Below are 15776 nucleotides of genomic sequence, written 5' to 3' on the forward strand. Positions count from 1 at the left end.
CCTTTACCACGGATAAATTCCCTAAGAAATGACCCCGAGGTATGGAATTGTTTTTTAAAGTGATCATTTAGTTCCTCAGAAACCGAAAATATCTTGGAATGTTTTCCTCACAATCTTCATTTGAGGGCTTGCTTTGTTTTATGGGTTTGAATCCCCATAAAACCTTTTGTTTTTATGTTTAGATAAGAAGTAACCCAGCCTATGCAGAAATAATGACTGAAATATGTTACGAATCTTTTTCTTCATTTCTCATAAACTTGTGTTCGCAGTGTACGTTTTATGTTGTTTGTTCAGGTAGCTTTATCTACCTCCGAGATAATCGAATGGAGGAGCAGCTAGGTGGTAATGTATTCAACCTGCGTGCGACGGCAAACAGCCGCCACACACCAGGAGCGCTTCCCTGCCAGGCTGCTCAGATAATCCAGCCTGCTGTATTCTGTTAATAAAATATTGAACATTGATGCTTACTTTTGATACAGTGTCTGCCACAATGGCATATGTTATTTACTTTAATTAAAGGAAAACATACTTCTAGCGCATATACATGTATGTCCATACATTTGCGTGGTTTTAAAAGTCCCAATTTGTTTTCTTGCATCCTACTGCTTCCTAGTGAGCATGCATGGTACCTTTTTTTTTTTTTTTTTCCAAATCAAGGATCCTACAGGATTCATAATTGCATTTTGTTCTGGTCCTCGCTTTAAACTTGAATTTTTATGTGCTCTTCTGTCTTCCGAATGCCTCTCTTTTCCCTGAGGTTCGGAGCACTTGTACATTGGTCTTTTGTCTCCTTTCTTCCCTCTGCTCTGCTGGCCTTGCTGTTTAATTGTTCATCGAGCCTCTTTAGTCACTGCTTGCGGGCAAAGCCGAATTTTACTCACCACTGGCTGTGCCGTGGAGGAGAGTTTTCCATGTAGAGAATGAAATCAGCGTTTGTTACATGTAGCTCCAGTGGCTGACCGAGGGACGCTAACGGAGCCTGTGCAGCAGGCTAGCAAGCTCCTGATGGCACTGTGGGCTGATGTGTTCCTTTGCTTTCTCTGCTTTTGTTTCTTTCATGTGCTGTCAAATCCATGACTGTAATTGTTTCTTCCCAGCTTTAATTATGAGATGCATTGATGTACATTTTCTGTATTTTACTGATCGACAGTTAGGTTTTGTTGCATTTTATAGCCTTGACTTGTTGACAAATTAGTTTTGGATTTCACATTTTAAAGAGCATTCACACTACACTAATCTTCATACTCATTTAATTATCCTCTATAAATCGTAAGCCTCACTATAAAATAAACCATTATACTTCATTAATAATATAACAGTTAGCAAGACTGAACTATTTAATTCTAACTTACCTGAACTATCTCATTAATGTAACCTCCGTTTTCTTAACGTATTTTAATATGCAATAAAGAATTTTATATGGATTTAGTTTTTTCTGTTTGCCTTAAAATTTTTTGTAGGGAGTCTTTGGTTCATTTTTTATATAAAATATCTCATACTTACAAATTACCCTGTTGATTCTGTTTTAGATACAGAATTGCATATTTTTGTACATCCCTCATGCTAGGAAGTGAGTTTTTAACTCTAGCAAAATTACGCAGCAGCTATATTAAAAATGCAGTGTAGCTGCTTGTGTTTATTTTTTCTCATTTGCATACATAAAATACTTTTAAGTCATCTGATATTTTTGTTGTTTCTCATTAATAGAAGCATTATGAGTTTATGGACCTTGTTGCTTACCAAACTGCTTTTGTTTCGTGTTCTTTCTGAATATCATTCACTGTGGCATTACAAATTGACCTGTTAATTATTCCTGGAGCGCTTTGGCACTGCAGGGCATCACGATGCATCTGCAGCGTGGGCTGTGACTGGGCAGGCAGCCTAGCACCAGGGAAGCGTGCAGGGAGTGATGAAGTGGAGGCAGAGCCTGTCGGGCTGCAGCGCAGCGACTGCACCTCGGATGAGCGCAGATGTGCACTTCATAGAGAAGTCACTAGATAGGCGGAAAGGAGGGCTGTTTTATCGGGTCACAGTGATGTATCAGGGTATCTGGTTTGGGTAGAGTATTAATAGGAGAAAGACCACTGACCCAAATCATCAAGGCCAAACTAATTAAAGCAAGCAATTAATTAAAGCAAGCTTTTTAATTTGTGTACACAAGCTGCCTCCCCCTGAGGTAGGGCTTGAGAGGTCAGCCTTGGATGTGAGGAGGACAAGCAGGTTTTTTGTTTGTTTGTTTTGTTTTTCATTTTAATAAGCTCAGGGTTTCTAAATAAGGGATTTGGTGGACAGAATAGGTGGGTTATAGGAGCAGAACATAAACCTAACAAGTTAGCCATAAGCGCCTAAGTTTACAAGGTGGTGGTAACAACAGGAAGTCATAGCAGGGTAACCATAACAACCCTTTTGAAACAAAGTTAGAGTTGCAAGATGGTTATTAGCTTTTGAAAGGAAGATGTGAGGGCCCTTCCTGGAACCCGCAGTAGGCAGCCATTTGCAGTTAATGTGGCAGGGAGGGTAGACCCATCCTTGAGAATCAGGCTTCATCATAAGCAGGAATGCACTTAGCTTTTCCTTGCTGTAAGATAGCTGTTCAGAGATTGAGGCATGCTGGCTGTTCGGAGTGCTCCACTGTACTGTGTCTTTCCCTGCCGTGCTCCATTTTATCCCCGCCTGTCATTTAGGATTGTGGTGTTAGAGTGTGAAGTTCTCCATGTTGGTTCTTTGTGCTCTCTGATGTTGACTGAATAGATCTCCAGGAAGGAACGGCATCTGACCTTTGTGTGCTTACACAGATTGTACTGTTTTTATAAACCCATCATATTTTTGAAATGTACATTTGTGAGATATTTTTAAATGAAACAACATTTCCCCTTTGGCAATTTTAATAACTTTAAAGCGGATAAAAAAATAGGCGTGAAGAAGCTAAATCAAATTTCCAAGGTTGTAGAGATGCAACTAAAGCTGGAGTGTCTTTGCCCTCAGGTCAGCCCACTCTTTCTGGGCTGAAGGAAAGCATCAGCATGCTGGTCTGTGCTGGTCTGCGCTGGTCTGTGCTGGTCATTCTCTTAAGATGAAGGGACGCTTGATGGTTGCATGGTTTTGAGTTTTTGGACTTAGCTACAGATGATAGTTTCCAATATTACTTATTTAGTAATGTTCACCATTTCTTTTTGAATGCTACCAACTTGTATTTCAGATGCTAGTGCCATTTTAAGGGAGGGAGGTTTGCCAGAAAACTGAGTTCTCTTTCTAGTTCATCCTTCTCACCTTATATTTGCGCTGAATGAGGGGAAGACGCTTTTCTTCCACAGGTGGTGTTGATTTCACTCCAGCCCCAAGTTGAGCATCTGCTGTCCATGGTGCCAAGTAGGTTAGAGTTGCAAATAACTTCCCTTTCCCAGCAGTTAATTCTGCTGCTGCAGAAGTGCTGTTCTCATTGTGATGATGGTGGGGTTGGTTGGTTTCCCCGTTTTGTTTTGTTTTGTTGTTGTTGGTGGTGGTTTCCCAGTGTGGGAAGAAGTAAATATCTAAATTGAGGAGATTTTTCTAGTTAACCAAGGGATTGTCAAATAAATCAATGAAATTGCATAGCATAAAGACACTAATATTAGGGATAGGGATCTGTCTGTCACGATTCTTTAGAGGAAATGTGTGGAAGACCATTCTGTGCTTTGGGGAGGAAGACTCTAGTACTCAGCTTGGCTCCACAGCCAGATCATGGATTGCAGTGTTAGTACACGTTGGAGGAGCATCATAGGACATAGGGAGGAAGCTTGTAACCCTGTTCTTGAGCTGGATCCTTGCTGCCCTCTGTTTCCTAGCAGAATGAGATGCTCACTGCACAGAGTTCCAGTCCTGCTGGGTCCCAGCGCCCATCGAGATGGTGCTTTTGTTATGTGTTGTCAGATAGGTTTTAGAATACTTTTGGTGTGATAAAATGTGAGTCAGTGATGTGTGATTATTATAGATTTAGGTATTTGCTTGCGTGTAAATTAAACATGTAAATTCTTTTAACCTTCCTGCATACAAGCAGTTCAAAATATAATCTGATATTTTTTTTTTCAATAGAAAAGCAGTGTTTAGCGTTTGTCTGTTTTCTAGTTTTCTGGTATTTAATTCATTTGTGTTCTCGGTCAGAATGGTTCTCAGAAGGTATATGATTGAAGATACAAGATTATTTGTTTTTATGCTGGTGGAATCTTATCAGTTATATATAATTAAGACTTTATTTTTTTTATCTTTTTATTTTTTTAAGGAGGAATTCAGGGAACTTCGAGAGCAGCCAAGCGACCCTCAAGCTGAACAAGAGCTAATTAATAGTATTGAACAAGTTTATTTTTCTGCGGATCCATTTGATATTGTTAAATATGAGCTGGAGGTAAAAGGGAACTTTGATTAAAACACATCTAAAGCCTATTTTCTCAGTGCATATGAATGAATTTGTGAGATCTGAAGTTTGGAGGGAACTAATATTTTCTTAATAGCACTAATAGGTCTGTGATTATTACAATATGAACGTAATGAACTGTCAGCCCGCGTTATTAAGTGCACCTTCAGAGCCCTGGTTACAGAAGCACTTCTTTGCTTTTGGTATTTAATTGCTGCTATCCAGCATGTTGTTATTCTGCTTCTCACTGTACTTATTGTACATGTTGCCAAAATATGTTTAAAAGTGCTAAAATAAAATAAAAATTTAGTTGTAAAAAATGTAAAATAAATGCCTGGAGAAGCCATGTAGGATTTTTTGTTTGGCTGTGGACTGGTTTCAAACTCCTGGGTTTAAGTGGACCCTCCCACCTCAGCCCATTACAACCATGTAACTCTGGGCCTGACTAGTGTACTGACTCTTTAGATTGTAAATGTATAGTGTGCTGAAAAAACCTTCTGTACAAAACTATCTGGATGCTCACAGTAGTAAATTTATGGGGACTCCATACGAATAGTCAAAACAGCAAAATGAGTTTTAAGCTAGGGATCTGTTTCCTCATATTCACAATTCCGTGTGCTTTTTGCTATTTCTTCATGGTGACTTAGAGTGTTGCCTGTCACTATAATATTCAGTTTACTTATAATATTCCTGAAGGGGGAAATCTGCATTGAAATGTCTTATAATACCATTAGCAGGTAAAATATAGGATCCATGTTAGAGCCTTTTCTTACTGTTTTCTGGCTGGAATCTGTAAACAGTCTCCCTGATGATGCCAGGTGGCCCAGTGGGTCTGGGTCTCTGCAGCTCGAGTAGCAGCTGTGGGTGGAGCAAGGCTGGACGAGGTTGAAAGGAAAGAGTTGTGTAAAACAGATACTGAGGCTTGTGTGACTGGAGCTGAGTGAGAGAGAATGTGCAGAAGCATCAGAGGACAGTGGGATGGGGCACTGTTGCATGTGCACGCTATGGCTCTCTAGTTAGAAGGGTTCTGGGGGTCAAAGCAAATTCAACAAATTTATTCTTCATTTATAATTGTTTTGCTATAGAAGCTTCCTCCTGTTCTCAATCTGCAAGAGCTAGAGGAGTACAGAGACAAATTAAAGCAACAGCAAGCTGCAGTAAGTAAAGTGCTTCTCTTTGATAAAACTGTACATGAAGACAGAGAAATCACACGCCCATCCCGTTGTCCGGCACCACTCAGACAACACGCTTATACTGTCTCCCGCTCTGTGCTTCTCCTGCTGTTGCTTTGCTGGGTTTCCTTCTAGGGATTGAAGTTCCCGAGATGTGACCAAGGAGCTTAGCGCAGATGTCGCAACCTTCCTAAGACTATGCTGCTTTAACATAGTTCCTCATGGTGTAGTGACCCCCAAACACTTTACAAATGTGATTTCGTTGCTGTTATGAATTATGTAACTATGTAAGGGGTCGTGGCCCATAGGTTGAGACCCGCTGACTTGGAGCTTGCTTTCTGAGCACCTACAGGCACCTGCAGTGGTGTAAATGGTGTTCCTACCCAGGATTTGTAGTGGAGCAGTTCTTAATCTCACAGTAAAAGTCACACTTACAGTTGAAATATGGGAAGAAAATGTAGAACTGAGATTCAGAAAGTCACAGTTGTCACTACTTAACTATGCCAATGGGTAGCTTGCTGAACATTACTGACTTTGTAGCACTTTTAAAATGATAGGTGTACCCACATTTCTTTAAATGCTATGAAGTTCAACAATTCTATATTTTCTTTGTATGAGGCAAAACAATGTTTATGAAATTCATTGGAAGTTTAGATGATACTAACGTGGTCTTGCTAATTATTTTAAGCTAGAGGAGCATTAATAAGAAATCTGTTTGGATTTAACACATGATTATTACTAACATACCTACAAGTTAAGGAGATAAATGTTTCTCTTTTCTGGTACTCACAGAGGAGTGTTGGAGGTCTTGTGAGAAGGTGTGGCAGTGCAGACAAACAGCAGCTACACCATCTGTTTTCTTTGTAAAGTCATCTGAGCTAGGAGGTTCTTTGTGTACATGACATAAATTTCTTATGGCAGATTTTGTGATGTCGAGCTAGAGCTTCCTGACTTCATTTTCTTATGACTCCTTGACACTTTCTAATAGGGATTATATTATCTAATTAAGCTATTGTTAGCCTTGGAGAATCTTTAGAATTCTTAAAACAATATCGAGGGATTAACTGAATTTTCTTCACTAACTGATCTAAAGCTATTTAAAGCTAGTCTTAAATGAAAAGCTTCATTGTAGTGGAAATTCTCTTAATTTTCTGATTGGCTAATAGAGGTGACAAATAGCCAATTGCTTGGCGAAAATGAGGAGGTGGGTTTTCTGGGCAAGACAGGAAGAGGAGAGGAGGAGGAGGAATTGGAGGAGACAGTGGACGCGGAGGACAGAGAGAGAAAAGTTGGAAGGCAGATAGAAGCGTGGTCTGGAGTAGCAGGGATTTCATAGCTGGGGAGAAAGTGGAGTAGAGGCAGACCTGCCCAATATGGGTGTGCAGCTTGTAAATACATAACTGGGTTGTGTTTTCCTTGCATGGGCTTATTGGGGTTGGAGATTTACCTCATCACTTCATAGATAAAAACAATATAGAAAATAATTTACATAATTTCAAGGATGCAAGCAGGTTAAACAATATAGAAAATAATTTACATAATTTCAAGGATGCAAGCAAGTTAAAAGAGTTATTATGCACTATTTAGTATGTTTGAAACAGCAGTTCTCAACATGTTGGTTGTGACCCCTTTGGCAAACCTCTATTTCCAAAAGTATTTGAATTAGATTCATAACAGCAAAATTACACACACACACACACACACACACACACACACACACACACACACACTAGCGATGAAAATAATTTTATAGTTGGGGTTCACCATAGCAGAAGGAACTGTCTTAAGGAAAGTTGAGAACCACTGGTTTAAAATTTTGTTCTCATTTGGCCTGGGGTAGGAGAACTAACTGTGTACCTCATTAAATGCTTACCCAGCCCAGCTTGTTGCTAGATGTCATGTATGGTTGAAAGGCCCCTAAAGCTTAAGAACTTTGTATTCACAAACAATGTAATATTAACCATGCACGTTAATATTATTCATGGAGTTGATAGCATTCCGACCAGCCAACCAACAAACCCAAAACGAACCAGTGAGAAAACCTGAGTATTTTTAGCTTTTCAAAGTAGGGACAAAGTGATTTGTTTGTTTTCTTACATGGTGCAAGCAGTTTCATTTCCACAAATATTAATTACCTCTGTAAATGCACTTAACTAAATCTTGCCTTAACATATTCATTCATCTTTCCAATCAGATCTTTGTCCTTAAAGATGGTTATGCTTACCTTTCTGTCTGTTGGAGCCAGTAATGAAGCACATATCCCTCACATCCATATGACCATTTGTTGAGGGTCTAGTAGGATTGCGTCTGTGCTAATTTATACTAACTTCCTAGTCTAGGTGAATGTTAACAGGATGATCATTCCAACAGTGTTCTAGAAGTTACCAGGAACGACTTGTATTATTGACTGAAGTTTGACATAAATGGTTTAGTGGAAAGTGTGAGACTTTTTCATTATTCTATTTGACTGTATGTTCTTATAGGTCTCTAAAAAAGTGGCAGATTTGATTCTTGAGAAACAGCCTGCTTATGTAAAGGTAAGATACTCTTTGCTGCTTGTTATAGTAAAGTTTAAAACTGGTTTAAGTTTATTTGACACTTAACGATATTAGCTATTATTCTTTTCTCTTTTGTGTATATATGTGTGTATATGTATATTCGTGATATTTTTATCAAATTAAAGAACCAATGAAAGTTGCTTTCATGAGCTTTGTGACAAATGTATAGAATAGTAATTTAGCAGTATGGGTTATTGTAAAAGTATGCTGCTGTTGAAACTAAGTCTATAACTGGATCTCCGTCCTCATCAGAAACAGAGTGCTGTAGATTGGAGAGGTGGCCCAGTGGGTAAGAATGCTTAAGGCATAGGCATGAGTCTGGATCCTAGAACCCATGCAAACAGTTGGGTGTGTTTTATGTGTGTGTCTGTGCCTCAGTGCTGTGTATTTGGAGATAGAAGGATCATTGGAGCTTGCTGGCTAGTCTCAGTGAGAGACCCTGTCTAAAAGGAAGAAGGCAGAATTCTAGAGCAGGACACCCAGTATGCTCAGGCCTCTGCGGTCTCATAGTGCACACTGAAGTGGGGCCAAAGAATAGCCTTCCAGATTCATGGAAACCCCTTAGCAAACAGAAATCAGATTTGTCATATCCTTAATTAATTTGTAAAGTCTTGTAGGGCAGAAATATATAAATGGATGTATTATTGGTATGTATTCCTGCCTGAAATAGATCGGGTTTAGATTTCCTTACAAACAATACTAAATATTTTGTCATTTGCCATTGTGAAAATCAATTGGAAGTAGGCATTTTAAATTACTTTTCGTGCAATATACTAACAGTTTTAAAGTTTACTTAGTCTTTGCTAGAATGTCATGTAAGTAGGAAGAAAGCAAACGCCTGAGACGATCGTCTGTACCTACTCTTCCCGCAGGAGCTTGAGAGAGTTACATCGCTGCAGACAGGTCTTCAGTTGGCTGCTGTTATCTGCACAAACAGCAGGAGGTATTGCTTTCTATGACTTTGCTCCCTAAGCTCAAACTATTCCAAGAGCTACTGAGAGATCTACCGTTGCTACTCTGTCTGTAATGTGTACAGTACTTTTCAGTAAGCAGATAGCTCTAAGACTTGCACCAGAAAGGCATGTGCCCTGTACCCACAGATCTCCTTCTACACTATTTGTAGTGAAGAACCAGAGTCCCCCTCCTCTTCTTTCTGTTATAGGCTATTTTTGTCATATACAGTAGAAGCAGATGGTTAAGAAAAGAAAAGGGAACAACAAACTCTACATAATGGAGTGCCAGTTTTTTAATTACTAGATCTACAAATAATACTATTCGGCTGTTTTGAGATGCTGTCTATTTATGTGTGTATATGCATGCATGCATACATGTGTGTTTTTATTTATATTATTATTTTACTTATTCACTTTATATCCTGCTCACTGCCCACCTCCCAGTTACCCCTCCCACAGTCCTTTCCCAAGCCTCCCTCCCTCCCTCCTTCTCCTTTTAGACAGTGGTGGCCTCCTGTGTATCCCCCTGACCTGTTACTTCTAGTCTCTGTGAGGCTAGGTGCATCCTCTTTCACTGGGGCCAGATAAGGCAGTCCAGCTAGAAGAACATCTTCCACAGACAGGCAACAGCTTTTGGGATAGCCCCCACTCCAGTTTTTCAGGACCCACACAAAGACTAAGCTGGACATCTGCTACATGTGTGCAGGGAGGCCTAGGTCCAGCCCATGTTTGTTGTGTGGTTGGTGGTTCAGTTTCTGAAAGTCTCAAGGGCCCAGGTTAGTTGACTCTGTTGGTCTTCCTGTAGAGTTCCTATCCTTCGGGGGCCAGAAGTCCTTCTTCCTGTTCTTCTATAAAGTCCCCAAGCTCCACACTGGCTGTGGGTGTCTGTATCTGTCTGAATCCGCTGGTGGTTGGAGCCTCTCAGAGGACAGCCATGCTAGGCTCCTGTCTGCAGGCATAACAGAGCATCATTAATAATGTCAGGGATTGGTCCTGGCCCATGGGATGGGTCTCAGGTTGGATCTGTCACTGGCTATCTATTCCCTCAGTCTCTGCTCCATCCCCGTGCCTTGTAGACAGGGTACATTTTTGGTTGAAAATCCCATGGGTGGGTTGGTATCCCTGTTGCTCCATTGGGATTCCTACCCAGCTACATAAAGTAGCTTCTTTAGGTTCCATATCCCCAAAGCTCTGAGTCACAGCTAAGGTAACCCCCATCGATTCTTGGGTACCTCCCTTATCCCTGGTCTCTGTCTTGTCCTGGAGATGTTCCCCACCTCCCCCACCCCCATCAGTTGTAGATTTCCATTCATTTTCATGGCCATCTAGCCATCTCTCCTGTCCCTACCCACACCTGATCCTGAGGTCCCCATCCCCCTCTCCATCCCCTCCCCCTCTCAGTTCCCTCCCTCCACCTACCTCTTATGACTGTTTTATTATCCCCCCTCTAAGTGAGCTTCAAACATCCTTGCTTGTGCCTTCCTTCTTGTTTAGCTTCTTTGAGTCTCTGGAGTGTAGCATGGGCATCCTGTACTTTATGACTAGTATCTGTTTATCAGTGAGTACATAACCCAGTCCCAAAAGGATGATATTTTCAAGATGCCTCTTCTTAATCTCTGTACTCCGCACACACCATGCGCCATGAACAATGATGGGTTGGATCAGTCCAGCACCATGTGTGAGCAATGCCCTCCTTTAGTAACCTAGGTTCTGGTTCACTGATTGCCTAACTGTTGTGTTGCTCACATCCACAGACACTTGAATATTGCGAAGGAAGGTTTTACTCAGGCTAGCTTAGGCCTTCTTGCAAATCAAAGGAAACGTCAGTTGCTGATTGGACTTCTGAAGTCACTGAGAACCATTAAAACATTGGTATGTATGAGTCACATTTTCAAAATTAAAACTTGCAGACTAAAGATGGTTTAGCAGTTAAGAGCTCAAACTGCTCCACTAGAAGTCCTGGTTTCCGTTTCCAGGCCCACTTCAGGTAGTTTACGCCTGCCTGTGGTATGAGGCCCCATGTCATCTAGAGGCTCTAGCGTCATTGGGCACCTGCACTCACATGCTCTTATGGCCTACTGCTACATGTACACAATTTAAAGTAATAAAAATACATCCTCTGCCACATATACAGCTGGAGCCATGGATTGCTCCATGTGTGCTCTTTGGTGGTTTAGTCCTTGGGAGTTCTTGGAGTTGGGGGTGTCTGGTTGGTTGATATGGTTGTTCTTCAGGGTTGTAAACCCCTTCAGCTCCTTCAGTCTTTCCCCTAACTCCTCCATTGGGCTCCCTGTGCTCAGTCCGATGGTTGGCTGCAAGCATCTGCTTCTGTATTTGTCAGATGTTGGCAGAGCCTCTCAGGAGACAGCTACATCAGACTCTTGTCAGCAAGCACTTCTTGGCATTAGCAATAGTGTCTGGATTTGGTGTCTGTATATGGGATGGATTCCCAGGTGGTGCAGTCTCTGGATGGCCTTTCCTTCAGTCTCTACTCCACAATTTGTCCCTGTATTTATTTTAGACAGGAGCAATTCTGGGTTAAAATTTTTTTGAGATGGGGGATGGCCCCATCCCTTAACTAGGGGCTGAGCCTATCCTCAGAATATGGTCTCCACAGGGTAGGGGAATGCTAGGTCTGTAAGGTGGGAGTGGATGGGTGGGAGGGGGAGCACCCTCATAGAAATGGGGAGGGGGCTGGGATAGGGGGTTTGTGGAGGGGAAATCAGGAAGGGGGATAACATTTGAAATGTAAATAAGGTAATCAATTAATAAAAGCAATGAGATCGTGATTAAATATAACTAAATAAACAGATAAGTAAATCTAAAAATAAATAAAAAAGGAAAGCACAGGCTTCTAGGAGATTAACAACAAAACACAACAAAATAAAATAGAAAATCAAACAAAAACCAGCCTGTCAAAGTTAGACAAGCCAAGCCAAGAGATAAATAGAAGAGCCTCAAGATAAGGCATAAGAATCAGAACCCACTCATTTGCACATTTGTGAGTTCCATAAGATTACTAAACTGAAAGTTGTAGTATATAAGTACAAAGTGCCCGAGGCAGACACCTGTAGGCCCCTGTGCATAGGGGAGGAACAGGGAAGAGTACAGGAAAGGGAAACCACATTCAAATTATATTGTATGAGAAAATTATGAAATTAAAAAGTAAATCTTAAAAATATAAGTCATTTTTGTAATTGAAACAGATTTGACTTTTTTTTTTTTTTTCAGCAAAGAACCGATGTACGCTTAAGTGAAATGCTGGAGGTCAGTGACCAAACTACATTTCTTGATGCTAAATTATTGCCAAGAAAAATCACAGAGGACAAACTTCTGCTCTGTGCTTTTCTTTGACCGATATCCTCTATAAGGAGAATATTTAACAGGAAAGGTACTTGAGCCTTTTCTGTCAGCAAATATTTCATTCGGAAAATGAACTTTGATTGGGGAAACATTTCTTTTGTAGTGTTTGCATGCTGGCTTTGGGCTTTTGATTGTGTCCAAACAATCAAATTAAATTCCCAATTAAACATATGGAAGTAATTTGTGAAATTGGTAATATTTTCCTTATATTTGGTATCTCATATAGTAATTTGTTTCCTGAGCTAGCCATTTGCTTTCTTTGATATTTCTGTTATATAGTAGGTTTTCCTAAAGCATAATGATATATTAAATATTATAGGAAACATATACTTGATCTCTTTGGGGTAGGTGCTTTGCTGTTATCTTAGCATCCCTAGTGTTTGAATTATTTCTGTTGGATTTAAATGCAAGCATAAGGAAATATTTTTGAAGTTTTCTGTATAACCAGTGTTACTTCTGCACCAACTAATAAACTGAGTCTGAGACATCTATTGGAAAGACTTATTTGGAATTGCATTACTATTTGGGTAACAACATGTTTTTAAGCTCCTGAGTTAGGTAGTTACTGAGACTGAATATCCAGGAAAAGAAACTGACAGAGGAAGGTTCCCTCAGGGTTTCAAAGGTTTTGGTTCATGGCCACTGGGTCTGTGGGGTATAATAGCCTGTGACAGGACCAAACAGGAAACACCACTTCCCTCACCTCTTGGCGCCTCTTGGAAGAGGGATGGAGAGTAGAGGAGCTGGCAGGGTGGGGGTTGGGGGTGGAGTTCGGTATATTCCTTCCTTGGGCATCCTTCTTGAAGGCTTCATTGCAGTCTGGTCACTAAGCCTCTGTCACATGTTCTTTTGGGAGACAGTTTTAAGCTATGCAGTTACCACTATTTATGCAGAGATGTTTATTGATTCTGTGGTGGTAAAACAGTTCAAACTCTACTGCACACAGGATGCGGACTTTTGGCACATTTTTTTAGAAGCGTTACAAGAAGATACTATAACTGCTAGAGAGAAGCTCTCTGGGAGTAGCTTCTGCTTCTCTAGTTCACTCTGGCAGGCTGGGAGCTAAGTAAGTATCATCGCACAGCTTTTCTCCACATAGGTTTTAGGTCTGAGGCTAGTTGCCTCTAAATTCGCCTGCTTTGTTACTTGTCAGTCATTAGTATTCTGATCTTTGTTTAAGAGATACATTGTCAGCCTATCAACAGCAGTGTGCTTCTATCAGGCTTTTTAAGGACTTGCTTTTAGTCTAATGGCTTTCCTTCTGTCTTAAGGAAGAGGACTATCCAGGAGCTATTCAGCTGTGCCTGGAATGTCAGAAGGCTGCCAGCACTTTTAAACACTACAGCTGTATAAGGTATGGCGGAATATACATTTTAACCTGATTCTATACTTTCTGTTTAGGAATTGTTCAACATAACGATGTGAATAAGCATTGAGGCTTACTGTGAACTTCTTAATGTTTGTGTTCTTAAACGGCACTGCAGTAAAATGACTACCAGCTGCTGAGGAACGGAAGAGCACATGCTTTTCAATCCTGCCTCTCCATCTCTTGGGGACTGCTGCTCATTGTAGAAAGATTGAAGTAGTATTGCAGCTTGTTTCACAGGTCCAGTTGTTTCAAGTGGTTCGTTTTCTGGAAAATTTAAATATTATTTCAGTTTATATAATAGTGGTGTTTGTGGTATTTAATGATTCTGTTTTATCTTTTGTTTAAACTAGATGCTTAAAAATATAAAATACTAACCTGACTGTCATTATTGAAAAGCTTGACAAAAACATTTACACGTAACTAGATTATCTAAGTGAATACAGAATTACCTCCCGTATGTTGACTGTACTCAGGAGTTCCCTTTCTCCCTTTTCTCTCTACTCATTTTTAATATTTTCCTTTGCTGGGAAATAAACCCAGAACCTTGCGTAGATCCTTGTAAACTTCTGACATGTTCTGAGTTTCTGAAAAAACATTGAGCATCTGTTTAGTTCTTTATTCTGGTACTTTTGCATGGTGGTAATAAGTTGGTGGGAGTGAAATCATTGAGGTAGCTGTGCATTTTCTAAGTGGGGACAGTGGGGAGCCACACACAGTGCCATCAGTACAAACCCTTGAGCAGCTGGAACTGGACGTACAAGGTCCATGCACTGGAAGCGCTGATTTCCCTCTCTTCCAGGATTCCATTGGCCTTTGGTAGTCTCCTATGAGACCTGAAGGAAAATGGAGGTAGGGGGTGAGGTAGGCCAAACTAAATGAGTCATGGATAAGAAATTCCTGCACCATGAGTGAAATCTTAGCTTTAGAAATGCCAGGAAAAATGAGGACTGAAAATATCTGTTGGCTTTAAGCAATAAAGAAGTTATGACCAACCATTTTGGGGTCAGATTTAGGGAGAGTTGGCTGAAGTGTAGGTATAAAATGGGGAACTTTTGTGAAAAACATGGAATTAAGAAAAGAAGGACTCGGATATTTGAAACTTGATGGAAAAAGAGTAAGAACTGGAAAGTAAAATAAAACATAAAATGCCAAGAGTTTGCAAGGGTTGACTTTGCAAAGGTCACTGTCTATTACAGGAGGGAAGAATGAATATAGAATTTGGTAGCAGGAAATTGAGAAAGCTGCTTAACTGTTGAAACTATACTCCCCATTAATTAAAAGTTCTATTTTAGCTATGCTAAAGTAAATGTCTTATATAATAAAATTTGGCTGTAAAATGTCTGAAAGTACATTTATCAGGAAGTTCTCCCAAGAACTTTTATATTAATGAATGTTTTGATACAAGGAGGAGATGTTATCAGACATGAGATTGAAAGTGATCTGAATGGCAGTATAAATTGATAATTGCTTTATTTTAGATGATACAGTGCATATAAAAAGCACCCATTGTTTGTATACATGAACGAGGGGCTTGTCTTTCTCTACAGATGGATAGACATTTGTCACAGGTACATTTGTGTGTCTCAGGAAAGCTGTGGTAGCATGAGCTTACCTTAGGATTCCTAAGAAAATTGGTGGATGGAGCTGGGTATATATCATGTGACTTACTTAAATGTGCAGCAGTGGCTGGGGCCAGGATTCTCCTCTGGCTTATTAAGTAGCAGTTTGCTTTGTCCTGCCTAGCTCTCCCACTTTCCCATTTCCTGTTGTCTCTTATGGTACTCCTTGTTCCTGCTTGAGAAAAACATACATTTCTCTCTTTTAAAAAAATCTACTCACATTTGAGGATGATTTATACTTTTATGTATTAACAGTTATATATTTATGGAGTATAAAGTGATATGATTTTCCAAAACAGTATGGAATGATAAAAATCCAGCCAATTAGCCTATTGTGACCCCAAATACTTGA

General features: G+C 40.2%; 1 protein-coding gene across 4 annotated transcripts in view; it reads left to right on the plus strand.

The window, feature by feature from the left end:
• Vps50 (VPS50 subunit of EARP/GARPII complex) overlaps window positions 1-15776 on the plus strand; it is a 101165-nt gene that overhangs the window by 11993 nt on the left and 73396 nt on the right. For all 4 annotated transcript variants that reach the window (XM_087657162.1, XM_087657163.1, XM_087657164.1 and 1 more), the window contains exons 3-9: window positions 4259-4381; window positions 5476-5547; window positions 8046-8099; window positions 8993-9063; window positions 10828-10945; window positions 12305-12340; window positions 13708-13790. In XM_087657162.1, coding sequence (XP_087513288.1) covers window positions 4259-4381; window positions 5476-5547; window positions 8046-8099; window positions 8993-9063; window positions 10828-10945; window positions 12305-12340; window positions 13708-13790 — 557 coding nt within the window. The remainder of the gene's footprint in view (window positions 1-4258; window positions 4382-5475; window positions 5548-8045; window positions 8100-8992; window positions 9064-10827; window positions 10946-12304; window positions 12341-13707; window positions 13791-15776) is intronic.

The sequence above is a fragment of the Rattus norvegicus genome, chromosome 4 (assembly GCF_021556685.1).
Source record: "Rattus norvegicus strain SHRSP/BbbUtx chromosome 4, alternate assembly SHRSP_T2T, whole genome shotgun sequence".
NCBI classification, from domain to species: domain Eukaryota; kingdom Metazoa; phylum Chordata; class Mammalia; order Rodentia; family Muridae; genus Rattus; species Rattus norvegicus.